Source organism: Delphinus delphis, chromosome 19 (assembly GCF_949987515.2).
Source record: "Delphinus delphis chromosome 19, mDelDel1.2, whole genome shotgun sequence".
In the NCBI taxonomy this organism is placed as follows: Eukaryota; Metazoa; Chordata; class Mammalia; order Artiodactyla; family Delphinidae; genus Delphinus; species Delphinus delphis.
Window position 1 is genome coordinate 17,749,656 of NC_082701.1, and position 12,340 is coordinate 17,761,995.

The 12,340-nt window shown below is 55.3% G+C and overlaps 1 protein-coding gene across 1 annotated transcript in view; it reads right to left on the reverse strand.

The window, feature by feature from the left end:
- Positions 1–267: 267 nt before the first annotated feature.
- NMT1 (N-myristoyltransferase 1) overlaps positions 268–12,340 on the reverse strand; it is a 33,786-nt gene continuing 21,713 nt past the window's right edge. Inside the window, exons 6-12 of the mRNA XM_059997967.1 lie at positions 11,859–11,975; positions 10,888–11,058; positions 9,758–9,866; positions 6,305–6,475; positions 5,540–5,707; positions 4,395–4,532; positions 268–3,649 (exon numbers count right to left, since the gene is read on the reverse strand). Of these exons, the coding sequence (XP_059853950.1) occupies positions 3,629–3,649; positions 4,395–4,532; positions 5,540–5,707; positions 6,305–6,475; positions 9,758–9,866; positions 10,888–11,058; positions 11,859–11,975 (895 nt within the window). The 3' untranslated portion in view covers positions 268–3,628. The remainder of the gene's footprint in view (positions 3,650–4,394; positions 4,533–5,539; positions 5,708–6,304; positions 6,476–9,757; positions 9,867–10,887; positions 11,059–11,858; positions 11,976–12,340) is intronic.

Genomic DNA, 12,340 nt, shown 5'->3' on the forward strand with positions numbered 1-12,340 from the left:
GCTGAGCCTGGTTGCTCCTCTTACACAGAGGAACCTGAGTCAGTACCGGCTCCTTGCTGGCGGGTGGGAGAGGTTAGGGGCAAAGAGCCAAGCTGGCCCTGAAAGGGCAGCCTTGTCAAAGGAAGGTGTTCAGAAGTTGCCCGGTGCTGTGGTCACGAGGGCCTTCCCTGCAGAGCGAGAGGGCTCCAGCCCAGGCCGGGGGCTGCATCGGTTCCACGGCCACCTGCTGACCAGAGGAATACAGGAGGGCGGGAGGGTTTTGTTCAGCTGCTTCCTTTATTAGAAACAAGTGAGATGTACCAAGCAGAACAACAATGCATTTGGCATTTCTCCCCCCACCCCGGAAATGGATGCCCCTCCCACAGCCCGGAGAAAAGCCAAGACAGAAAGGTGAAGCTTCCCACTTCCCTGTTCCCCGATGTGGCACCCTGCCGGCCGGCAGTCAATAGTTTTGCACTGAATTGAGTGAAATTTCCCCCACGGCATCCCTAGGGACGGTCTGTTTGCAGGCCTGCCGTCACCTTGCAGTAGTAAACCACAGCCCCAGCTCTCCTCTGGTTCTGGGGCAGGCGGGCCAGGCCTCAGGAAGGCTGCCCCTGGGTGAGGAGGCACCGGCCAGAAATACGCTCCTGCCCTACACCCCACCCCGGCCTGCCACCACCCTCTCCCTGGCTGTAGCTCTGTGAAGCTATCCAGGCCTTTGGGCCATCTTTGGACAAAGAATTCAAGACACCCACCCCGGGCTTCAGCAAGTATGTGACGGCAGTTAGAAGGGAGCTGCAGCAAGGCCTGAAATTTTCCATAAACCGAGGTGTTGAAGTGGCTTGGTGTGGGCCGGCCTTCAAACCAGATGTCCGCATCTTCGGAAGTGGGCACGCGTGGGGGAAACGAGCCCTATGTAGTTGACCTCAGTCCAGAGCTGAGGCCTCCTTTCTCCCCAGCTCTCTCCTTACAGAGTGAGGAGGCCGTGGGAATGTGCCACAGGGTCAGGGGTCAAATGCAGAGTCAATCCAAAGGCAGGAGTGAACATCTGGAACATGGAGTCCGAGAGCCCAGCGCTGGAGGCAGAGGTTAAGGGCCACACCCGGGAAGCCCACCAAGAGGAGCTGCCCAAGGCAGGTCCCCACGGATGAGTATGGAGGCCCCGGGCCTTTCCCTCGTTGGGTTCAAGCCAGCCACGGGTCCACCATCCTGCAAGGCCCCAAACCCCAAGCACTGGTTCTCTCTGAGCTCTCTGACCTGAAGTCCTGGAACGAGTCGCGTGAAGAACCCAGGGGCTGTTTGGGCAAAAAGGAGACTAACAGCAACCACCGAGCCGACTCCCGCAGACCTGGGCGGCGGCGGCGCTGAAGGCGGCAGGGTCCCTACCAGGAGACAACAGCAGAGTCCAAGGAGCAGTCGCAGGGTTTTGGAGGGAGACACTGGGGCCTCTCCAGGAAATCTGTTTCTTCCAGAACAGGCACGGGCCTCACAGTTTCCATTCCGTGACTTCAGTCACCAAGGCAAAGCTCACTCCCGGCGCTGTCGTGCACCTCAAATTTCAGAGGCAGCTCGGGCTGGGACCTGGCCCCGAGCTGACCAAGCCTGTGACAGGGAGCTTTTCCAAGTTCCAGGTCCTGCCCAAGGTAGGAGAGTCGGGCACTCTGTTCTTTGACATCCTTAGAAGCCTGCACAGGGCGGGCTGCTCTGGGCCTTGGGGTGTGTCCGATGGCTGTGGGGCGAGCCCTGCCTCTCCGACTCCCACCGTCCGTGGAATGCAGTGCACACCTTGCTAAGAACAGCAGCTTCTTTGGTCTGGGCATCTCGGAGTCAAGGAGTCAAAGGTCAGCCATGATCAGTGCCTGCAGTTTGCAGCACGGGGACGACAAGGAGAAGGGAGGCCCCTAGAGGCCTCTGATGAAAAGCCAATCAGTGGAGTTGCTGGCTCCAGCAGCCATCTGCGGGAAGCTGGCAGCACCCCTGCGTGTGCAGGGGCAGAACAGCCCCATCCCAGGCACACGATTCCCTCCAGCTCTGGGGACCCTGCAGAATCAGCCTCTGGCATAGCTCACCAAAACCCACAGCCTGCAACACGGCCCTACAGGCCTGCGAGCTAAGGCTTCCTCCCCTCTACAAGTAGCTGAGAGGTGAAAGCAGCCAGGTGGAAGCACCCCACCCCACACCATTTACCTCCTCCTAGAGCAAAACTTACATACAAGCCTGGACATGGGTTGCTGCCGACAGTTCACAGCCCGATCCTCCCCAAGCCACTGGGCTGAGCACAACTGAGGGATGCCTACACGACAGCCGTGCGACCAGAAGCTCCATTATTCCGGGGGCCACCAGCAGCATCAGCAACCATCACCACCACCACAAAAATCCACCAAACACCATCAGTGAAAATCAGACTCAGACAACGACAACAGGAAATCATTTCTGTCGCCAAGTCCAGATCAGCGTCTAGCCACCACTCCTTGCCGCTACTCGCAGGCTGTGTGTCTCGGAAAGGAGCATGAGAGATGGCTAATGGGTTGGAAGGCACAGGCCAAGGGCTGGTGGCTGGAGGTCTGGGTATCGTCGGCCCCACGCCATCCTTGCCCAACCACCCTGGGGGCATCAGGGTCCTCCTGGCTCTTTGCTCTAAGATGAGCTAAGCAGGATTTGCACTGATGTGGTCTCCACAACGATCCAGATGCTACAAGGAGGTCAAAGGTCCCCTTCAAACTGCCAGTCACCCCAGGCAGTGGAAAAACATCATCTCACAGGGGACTGATCCCCGTAACATACGGTTGGCAACAGCTGGCTAATGAGCCCTGATTTAAAACTCAGTTGGCAGGATGACTTCCTACAGGGAGCAGGCCAAGAGGATTGCAAGAGGGACTTGATTCATGAAACCCGCTTCCACAGCTCATCCCCGCTGCCCAGGTTCAGGATGCAGAAAAGGCGCGGCCCCTGCAGGAAAAGCTCCGAGTTGAGTCAGCCCCAGCCAGGACTCCCCCTGCCGTTCTAAGAGAGCCGAGCTCTCCCCAAAGCTTGCACAGCCCTTCCACCCCAGCCCGCCTTCTCGAAGCCAGTATTCCAGCTGATTCAGAGGGGAACTGGATAATATTCCCCACATCCTCTTTCTCCTGCTCCCCCAAGAAAAGTCAATGCCTGCTTTCAGAAGGAAACAATTCACTGCACCAACGTGTTTGTCTGGCACTGGCCTGAGATTCTAATTTTGAGGAATGATCTGGATTCAGTTTTTCATTAGAGACCAAACATCCTTGTACATTTGGAACATGAAAGATATTTAAAATATTTATATATATATATATAATATATATATACTTTTATTATTCACCCGTTAATTCCATAATATGCCAATCACGAGCTAGTTTTCAGCAGTTACATTCCCTTGACCATGGCTGCATAATGATGTGATTAATTGGAAAACAGGGAGACCAGAGACACGGCCAGAGGTGACATCACGCAGCCTACGCCATTGCAATACAATCATCGAGTTCAGTGGCGGTTTGTAAAACCAGTTCAGTTCTGGTCCCTTTGCCAGGGATTCTCACGTTTGTGAAAACTGGACCAACAAGTGGTGGGGCTCCATTTCCTGGTTTGAATTCTCAGTGGCTTTATCCAGAATCTCACTGGCAACTGGTTACTGTAACACCAGCCCAACCTAGGAGAGCCAAGGGGGGAGAGGCAGAGTTGAGGTGACAGCTGTCCAAAGCCTCTCCCACTCCCCCGCCCAGTCCTGCAGTCCCAATGACTGGTGGAGCCCGCAGAGCGCCACCGTGCTCAGTGAGCAGGCTCACAGCGAGCCCGGGGCTCTCACCCAACCTCCTCTGATGCTTTATACACCAGATCTTTTAATGAAAGCAGCTGCGGCAGCCTGAGGACTACTGGGCACAAGGGTGCCCTCACCTGTCAGTCATACCGTAAACGCCAGCTACCCCCATGGCCCTGAGCCACCTTTTGGAGCTGGCAGGGGAGGGAGGGCCACACTGGGATAAGGGCAGTAGCCCAGCAGAGGAAAACCCCCTCAGGGCCTCAGACTCTCCCTTCCTGCCTGACTGGGGGCACGCGACTCGCACAGTGTCCTGAGACGGTCCTGAAGCCCTGCCCCCAGTTGGATGCGGCAGCTCACCGGGTGGGAGGAGAGGCTGGAGACTACCTTCCTGCTTCTGCGCGGCTCTAGGGCCCATGCCCTCCGCCACCCTCACATCAGCCACTGAAAGGAGAATACGGACCCTCCTAGTCTGGTCACCAGAGGGAGGGACTTTTCAAGGGTCCAGATTGATGCTGGATCCCAGACCCGAGGTCCTGGTTCCGTTGGAGACGCCAATTCCCTGACCCACACAGGCCCAGCCGAGGGCCTGACCGCGAGGGAGCTCGGTGGGAGGCGGCACCTAGCGCGTACGTACCTTCTCTGCCCCCATGCTGGGGCACTTCCAATTGTAAAGGTAATACTGTAGGTTGCCGTCCCCTATGCCAAACTTGAGCTTCTCCAGGAAGGTTTTGTTCTCCATGAGATCCAGTGCATTGAATACGTCAAACCCTTTCTGCATGGCAGCAGGGAGAGACAAGAACAGGTGAAGACAGGTGAAAGCTACCTCACCTTCCTGCCCTTTTCTATCATATCAAAACCATCCACAGGCGGCCAGGGGAGCAATCTTCCTTCAGAAGCTCCTGCTGCTTCCATGTTACATCCAGACTGCGGCCAGCACCCCGCTCCCTGGGGGTGGTTCTTATGATGCTCTGAGCACCCTGCCCGGCCTCTCCTTGGCGTGCGCCTCAGTACACACTTGTGTACTCAGTGTCCAGGCCACCGCTCCCACTGTTCCTTGTTACACTTCCCTGAAACACTCTCGTAATTTCCACAGCCCTCTCTGGAGACCAAGCCCTGAACCTTTTCCTCTGAAAAGCTGACTCCCATGAGCCACTGGGCATTTGCACTGCTCCCTCACTCCCTGACATTCCAACTCCGAGGCCTCTGTGCACCGAGGGATTTTACGACATTTGATACGCTGCTTTGAGGCTGCAACAGACACTTCCTAAATCTCACCAGCTTGATCAGAAGCTCTCCCAGGGCAGCGACTGGCCTGTCATTGTTCAGCTGGCGCACAGTGGGCTGGGCCAGGCGCAGGCAGAACCCATGGGGCAGGACTGCCTGGAGACCTCTCCAGTGTAAGAGAAGCCCGGGCCCCTCCCCCCATGCTCTACTGTCAGCCGCTCCAATGACTCACCGCAACAGACACCGATCTCCCCATTCCCACCCTGGGGAGGTCGTAAGGAGAACACCTCTACTCCCCGAGCAGGCCTGGCTATTCGGGCTCCTTGGCAGTGCCTACCGTGAGAACAAAACTCACTGAAATAAATCAGGAGTTCAATGCCTTCACTTAGTGTGGGCGCTCCTTGCTCCCTCCTAGTTTTGAGCTGCTGGCTGAAAAGTGCTAGGCTGGTGGAGCACGAGGGGGAGGAGGCCTCAAAGCTCCCAGCCTGTGGGCAGCTACCTGCGAGCCGTGCTCACCACCGCCCCACGGCCCCTTCCCTCTGATCTGCTGCTTACCATTTTGGCGAGAACGAGGGCGTCGCTCATGAGGTCTAGAAGAGGGGTCTGGGTGTGAACGTTGTAGAAAGAATAAGCAGCCTTTAGACTCTTGTGGGTCGGGTGATTCATGATGGTGGACGGAAGTGTATAAAAGCTCAGGAAATCGGTCACCTCACCGTTTGCATTCTGAAGGGCAGACAATAGGAAGAAGGCAGTGTCACATGGGCACAGGGTTCCTGCAACCTGGGAATAAAATGTTTTCTACTGCACTCCACCACCCTCAGGCAGCTCTGCCGCTCTAGATGAATGGGTGGAAACTGAAACAGGATATGCACGGAGGAGAAAACACATGGCCGGGGGAACTTGAGGACAGAACTGGAAGGAAAATCCAGGGGGGGCTATGGGCTGAACCTGCCATGATCCTTCCCCGCCTGTGGTGCCAGGGCCTTCTCACAGCTCCCAGGACCCAGCACACCCGGCCGGCACCAGACCAAGCGGGGACAGACAGGGAGTTGAAGGCTCACCTGACCGAGAGGGGCTCAGCTCTCTCTACTGGGAGTCACCAGTGGGGGTGGGGAGGGGGAGAGGAAGGGCTCATCTTAGCCAACGCAAGCTACAACTTCCTGTCTTTAGTGGGGACCAAGCACGGATGGTCAAGGAAGTCTAGGGTGCCAACACTCCTATCAATCGCTCTTCAGTCACCGAGGCTGGGGACTCCAGCCACTTAGGGAGGACGCCTCCCCGCCAACGGGGCAGAGGCCCAGAACACCCCTCCCCACTCACCTCCACCACAAAAGTGTCGATGATATTCTCCTGGGGGTAGAACCAGTGTTCCACCTCCTCTTGGCTCATGACTGGCGTGAGGTGAAACTGCTTCAGGTACTGGGTGAGGAGCTTGTGCACTACTGCAATGTCCTTTTTTTCCATTGGTCGCAGCCCAGCTGTCTTGGGAGTCTGGAAGAAAGAACCAGAGAGCATCAGGTGTGCTGACCATGAGCACCTTGGCTCCCTCTCAAGTCCTACATGAACCAAAAACCTCACACTGTCTCCCTTCCTACCCCGACCCTGAGTCTATCCACCCAGGCCCTCGAGAGAGACTCCTCAGTTATCCCAGGCAGCTCCCTCTCACCCACTGTCCACATCCACTCCGGCACAAGTCCTGCCCCTGCAGTGTCTTTGGCCCTTTCCCTCGTGGTTAAGGCTGCCATCCTTGACTAAGGCTGTGTCAATCTCTTATCCACATGGCCCAGGCCGGCTTCCTAAGAAAACACAGCCCGTCACACCCCTCCCTGTTCCAAACTCCCTAACACAGAACACAAGACCTTCCACCCTCGGGACCAGTGGCTGTTCTGGCTGTGATCTTCTGTCTCTCTAGCCCAGTGGCTCTCAGCAGGAGCAATTTTGTCCCCAGGGGACATCTGACAATATTCAGAGACATTTTTGGTTGTCACAACTAGAGGGAGGGGTGCGATGGCATCTAGTGGGTAGAAGCCAGGGATGCTGCTAAACATCCTACAACGCACAGGACGGTCTCCGTGATGAAGAATTACCCAACCCAGGGACTTCCCTGGTGGCGCAGTGGTTAAGAATCCGCCTACCAATGCAGGGGACACGGGTTCGAGCCCTGGTGCGGGAAGATCCCACATGCTGCAAAGCAGCTGAGCCCGTGCGCCACGACTACTGAGCCTGCGCTCTGGAGCCCGTGAGCCACAACTACTGAAGCCCACACACCTAGAGCCCGTGCGTCACAACAAGAGAAGCCACCGCAATGGAAGCCTGCGCACCGCAATGAAGAGTAGCCCCTGCTCGCTGCAACTAAAGAAAGCCCGCATGCAGCAACGAAAACCCAATGCAGCCAAAAATAAATAAATAAATTTATTTATTTATTAAAAAAAAAAAGAATTACCCAACCCAAAATGTCAATGGTACCATGGTGGAGAAACCCTGACCACCCCATGGATGTGCTGGGGTAGGCCCAGCCCGGTGCTACTCCTGGGCCTCAGTAAAGCCTTTCTTGGCCCCTCTCCTCCGAGCCTCACAACCTTTTCCCACTGAACTGCAGCTCATCTCTTCCTACACTGCTCACTCTCCTATAGACTTAGAGCACTTCACAGACAGCCTCCCAGCCACAGGCACCATGGAAGCCCGGGCCTGGTAGAGCCTACACTGGATGCCCGCCTTGCCTATCCACTTGGACACCACTACCCCAGTACTGCCCCTGGCAGGACACTGCTGCAAGTAAAATTCAGAAGAAAAGCACAGAACTCCCAGGATTTAATCTCATGCCAGAATCCCACCCCACAGCTGCTTCTCCTTAGAAAATGCTTCAGTGGAATGAACCCATGTGATGCTCTGGAGTAAATACTGGGGCTGAGGGAACATTCCCAAAGGCTTAATACACAAAGGTGGGGTCAGCCGAGTCTGAAATCAGGGTAGAGTTAGTTTATATACCTCAGTCACTGCCTGACACAACTGCTTCCTAATGCAGGAATTGCTTCTTCTTCTTTTTTTTTTAATTTTATATCAGAGTATAGTTGATTAACAATGTTGTGTTAGTTTCAGGTGTACAGGAATTGCTGCTTTTTTTTTTTTTTTTTAAACATCTTTACTGGGGACAGGAATTGCTTTTAAAACTGCAGTTCCGGGCTTCCCTGGTGGTGCAGTGGTTGAGAGTCCGCCTGCCAATGCAGGGGACATGGGTTCGTGCCCCGGTCCGGGAAGATCCCACATGCCGCGGAGCGGCTAGGCACGTGAGCCATGGCCGCTGAGCCTGAGCGTCCGGAGCCTGTGCTCCACAACGGGAGAGGCCACAACAGTGAGAGGCCCGCATACCGCAAAAAAACCAAAAAAAACCCTGCAGTTCCAGGGGACTTCCCTGGTGGCACAGTGGTTAAGAATCCGCCTGCCAATGCAGGGGACATGAGTTCGAGCCCTGGTCCGGAAAGATCCCACATGCCACGGAGCAACTAAGCCCGTGCGCCACAACTACTGAGCCCTGGCACCACAACTACTGAAGCCTGTGCACCTAGAGCCCGTGCTCCGCAACAGGAGAAGCCACTGCAATGAGAAGCCCGCGCACTGCAACGAACAGTAGCCCCAGCTGGCCACAACTAAAGAAAGCCTGAGCACAGCAACAAAGACCCAAAGCAGCCAAAAATAAATAAGTAAATAAATAAATTTAAAACTGCAGTTCCAGGACCTCTAGCTGCCATAATTCCTTGCTAATCCTGATGTCTCTAGGGAACACTTAGTGACCTTGTTTCTACATGGTAGCTCCCCAAATGACACCTCAAATCCTGGACTGAAAAAGCAGCCATGCTGGGGTTCTCACCCACAGGCGGGGAGATCCAAAGACATTCTTCCAGCTGCTACACTTTAAGAACACTCTCCAGTGGCCCAAGGGGACACTCATCATGGCTCCCTAAGCTGGTTTCCTGGGCAGTGCCTAACTATGCTGCAGCGGGCTCTCAAAGCAGGGCACTAATGACCCCAATCCAGGGGTGGATCAGCCCAATCCCAGGGCGATTAATCCAGTTTGGTGGCTGATGAGTCCAGGCGGGCAGCCCTCTGATCAGCAGGCATCCAATAACTGTGCTGACACTGCCCGGAAGAGCTCTGAGGGAAGAGAAGGGATTTTAAGATCCATTAGGCTCCTGAAGACAGGCACAACAGGAGAACAAGGAGCGTCTGTCTCACTGGCAAACTAGGCAAACCGAGGCCCAGAGGAGAAAACCAGCTCACTGCAGGCTGCCTAGTCCTTCGGCGGCAAAATCTGGGCGGGAGGATTGGGACTGGAAATCTGGGCTCCCCTCACAACCTCAAGCCACCTCTCCTCCACCTGACTCGGCAGAGGGAGCAGCAGATGCTCTGTGGCTCATTTCCGCTGGGTCCTGGGATGTGCTGCGTACCAGTGAGTGGATTCCTCTCTCCATTATGCTTCACTTAGGCTAAAATTACACGGAATAGGTGTTCTCTGAGTCTGCCAACAGATGGCAGAGAAACTAGCCCAGGTGTAGGCTCAGGAGAACAGAGGAAGTCCAACTAAAATAAAAACCTTGCTACAGATAACAGAACGACAGGATGGAAAGGCTAGGAACCCAGAAACTACGGGTTGAGTTGCTTTTCTGGTAAGAGCCCCCTCCACCCCCCCCCCAGGCCCCGCTCCTTTCCTGCTGAGGGCAAGGCTCTCCTTGGCCTCCCTCCTGCCCCTGCCCAGGGCCCCGAAGCACCACTGGCCTCTGGAAGTCGGTAGAGCTTCATGGTGCGTTGCATGGTCATATTTCTGCTCAAGTGGGAGAACTTCACTTCAATCAGCTTCCGTGGGTTTAGGGACCGATGCCAGTACCTGTGGGGACACAATGTCCTGTCCTCAGACGACTATGGCAAGTCTCATTAAAAGGACAACAGCGGAACTTCCCTGGTGGCACAGTGGTTAAGACTCCGCGCTCCCAATGCAGGGGGCCTGGGTTTGATCCCTGGTCAGGGAACTAGATCCCACATGCACGCCGCAACTAACAGTTCGCATGCCGCAACTAAGGAGCCCACGTGCCGCAACTAAGAACCAGCACAACCAAATAAATAAATATTAAAAAAAAAAAAGGACAATTGCACAGGGATCTCAAGATGGCCGGCAGGTGGCGTAAGAGACCCGTCGGGCCCCACTTGAGCCAGTGGCGTCGCCCCAGATCGCCAACCTCCCCACAGTGAGTGCAGAGTGGCCACAGCGCTTCCTATATTTTCTTTGTCAAGTTCACAAGCCACTCCTCTGTAACAGTATTTGTCTGGGAACAGCGATCACCACTCCTGGAATCAAGTCAATGGAAAAGACTTCTAGTTCTCTGAATGTTTAGCCTCTGCCTCCTCCTTTCCAGCATTTGTCTGGTGTTTTCACTTTTGAAGTTCTTAAGGCAGAGTATTCAATTGTTTCAAAGAACTTTCGAAGGCAGAGGTTGTGCTTGGTGCACACAGGGATGCTCTTTCGGCCCACATAATATTCAAAACAAAATTGAGCCAACCATTTAAAACTTTAGGACATTTACCATAAAGATCCAGATTTGGCCTCATCCTTAAAAATGAGAACAAAACCCCAGCAGACTGACCCCCACCATTTCCAAATGGAAGGAATCGGGGGGACCTAAGAAAGCCTAACCCCTTTGGGCAGGGCACGCTCTGTGCACACTGCTGTTCCTACAGCCTCCCACCCGGCTCCTGTGGGGACCACCGCCCACCTCATCAGACACCAGAGCAGGAGACGCTCTAGGGCACACGCGGAGGGGCAGAACTGTGACTCACAGTGACACAAGCTCCTCAAACTAGAGCAGGCATGTCGCCGTTTCTAGGACCTTGCAAAGAAGAGATTTTTTTACCTGCAGGTGCCAACAGGCTTTGGTAATACGACCCCGGCAGTGTAAACAGCTTGGAAGATGCCCTCCAGGTGCACCCGCCGGGTTATCTCACGGATCAGGACTGGAGCCACCCTCTTGGAACGCAGCTTCTTGTGGACACACAAGAAGTTGATCTCTACCATCTTCTTCTCTCTGAAGAGGAAGGAAAAAACCCAGGGACAAGGCTTTTAACAGGCAAGGTAATCCTGTCCAGCACATGGAGCGCCCTGCAGAGACCGGGGCCCTCAGCACAGGCTTGTGTCCTGCCTCTGCCTGCACTCAGCAGTCGGGACTCGGACGCCCTCCCACTGCCCTGCTCTGCTGCACCAGGCAAGGGGCCCACTCTCTAAGGACTCTGCCTCCAAAGGTAAGTGGCACTCAAGCAAACTCCTTTATTTAAGGCACCACAGCATCTCCCTGGTGAAGCCCCAATAGTAGGCTGGCGGGGTCCCACCTTTAGCCGTCAGGAACCCCACAGAGTAAGTCAAGGGTTATTCTAGGATTGCAGGGGTTCTGACTCCCCCAAGAACCCACAGCCTCTAAGCCCAGAAGGCTGTGGTAGATGGTTCTGACATTTCCAGGGAAAGCAAAGAGCAGAGCTTGAAGGCCCCGTGACCGTGTGGTGGTGAGTCACACCCGCCACTTCTGAAGCGGCGGCTTGAGTGTGTCAATCCGTGAGTGGCACAAATGCAAATGCTGAACTGCTGGTCAGGGAGTGCACCGGCCCTCAGGGTGGGCTCCTTCCAGCCCAGGCCACAGGCAAGAGCACCAGCAACAATTCAGAGCCAGACAGGTGGTTCCTATGATGAATTTCTTCCCATGACCCAAGTTCCCTCCCTTCGTGGGAACTTCCCTCTTTCTTCTACGGTAAGTATGTGCGTGTTTCCCCCCCACCTTCCCAGACCAAGCAGGATGGTGAGGATGCGGGGGGCAGGAGTGGCGCTGGTGCTTACGTGTCATAGATATGGATGTTTGCCGGGATGGCGCTGATGAACCCAACCAGTTTCCGACTCGAGACCACTCGAACCCCACAGTGCCACTGGGGGAGCCAGCCAGGCGGCCGGAGAGCCCTAGAGGAGAGACGGGGGTGTAGCCGTGGTGCTGCTCGCCAGCGGCCTTGGGGGACTGTCTGGGCTCCGCCGCCGAGTCTGGTTCTAAGCTCGTGCTACCACCTCCCTGAGTGGGGGTGAACAGCTCAATTCTCCTAATTCTCTTTAGGGCCAAACCCTCCTGGACACCAATGGGATGGAGCCACAGCTCGCTCTTTCTGCTCAGTCCACTTGGCCTACTTGCTCATCCAACCCAGGGCTGTCACAGTGAAGATTTCATCCTGATCCGGTTTCTTTGTGCTCACTTACTCTGACAGCCCGAGCCGGAGCACCGGCCTCCCTGGCTTTGAGTCCAGTGGGTCCCATGGTCGGGAGCTGGCTGTGGA